Source organism: Wolffia australiana, chromosome 2, assembly GCF_029677425.1.
Source record: "Wolffia australiana isolate 7733 chromosome 2, ASM2967742v1".
In the NCBI taxonomy this organism is placed as follows: domain Eukaryota; kingdom Viridiplantae; phylum Streptophyta; class Magnoliopsida; order Alismatales; family Araceae; genus Wolffia; species Wolffia australiana.
Window position 1 is genome coordinate 19,089,347 of NC_135836.1, and position 724 is coordinate 19,090,070.

The window sequence follows — 724 nt, forward strand, 5'->3', positions numbered from 1 at the left end:
CTAATCGATGTGTGCATCCACACGAATGGAAAATGGCTTGTCATCATCATCACCGTCATTGTCCTCTTTCGCACTGAAATCATCGTTGCTGTACCATGACTTCAACATCATCAGGACTTCGACGCTCTCTGTTGTGAGCCTCGATGGCCTGTAGTTGATTACACGACGCCCTTCTAAGAATAGGTGCTCACACATGACACTCGTCGCTTGAACTGCTAGAAATTCCTTCACCACCAATGCTAATGAGGGTAAGAAACCTGACCTCTTATGGGGATAAAAGCAATCAGAAATTCAAATAAGGCAAGTAAGAGATTTTGAATCTAACAATGCACATTATATGATACCCGTCGTCTTCCACCAGTGTAACACCTCTGTACTGAATGCTGGGGGGGCCGTCGCGTATACGTCAAGCTCTTCAATCAGATCAACTTTTTGTGGTAGCTCGGACAGATCTAGTAGTTCTTGGAGCTCCATTTGTAGGAAATCATTCCTCATTAATAGAACAGATAGTTTGGTGGATCGATTCCCTAGGTTTCTTGATAATGAATATGACTCCATGATAGTGCGGACAATAGATAGAACATCTTTTTTAGCCTGTGGATCAATCAAGAGAAACTTCATAGATGGATGAAGCAGAGAGACAATAGTGAAAGCCTCATTTCGTATTAGCACATGCACATATTTCTCTAGTATCGCCCGCATAGCGGAACATACATTAGCTAAA

At 42.4% G+C, this 724-nt stretch overlaps 1 protein-coding gene across 1 annotated transcript; it reads right to left on the minus strand.

The window, feature by feature from the left end:
• Positions 1-474, minus strand: LOC144716402 (uncharacterized). Its single transcript, XM_078591510.1, has 2 exons — positions 345-474; positions 1-257 (listed from the first exon to the last, which is right to left on the minus strand). Exons 1-2 carry the CDS (start codon positions 472-474, stop codon positions 1-3), a joined length of 387 nt encoding a protein of 128 aa, XP_078447636.1.
• Between the last annotated feature and the right edge of the window lie 250 nt (positions 475-724).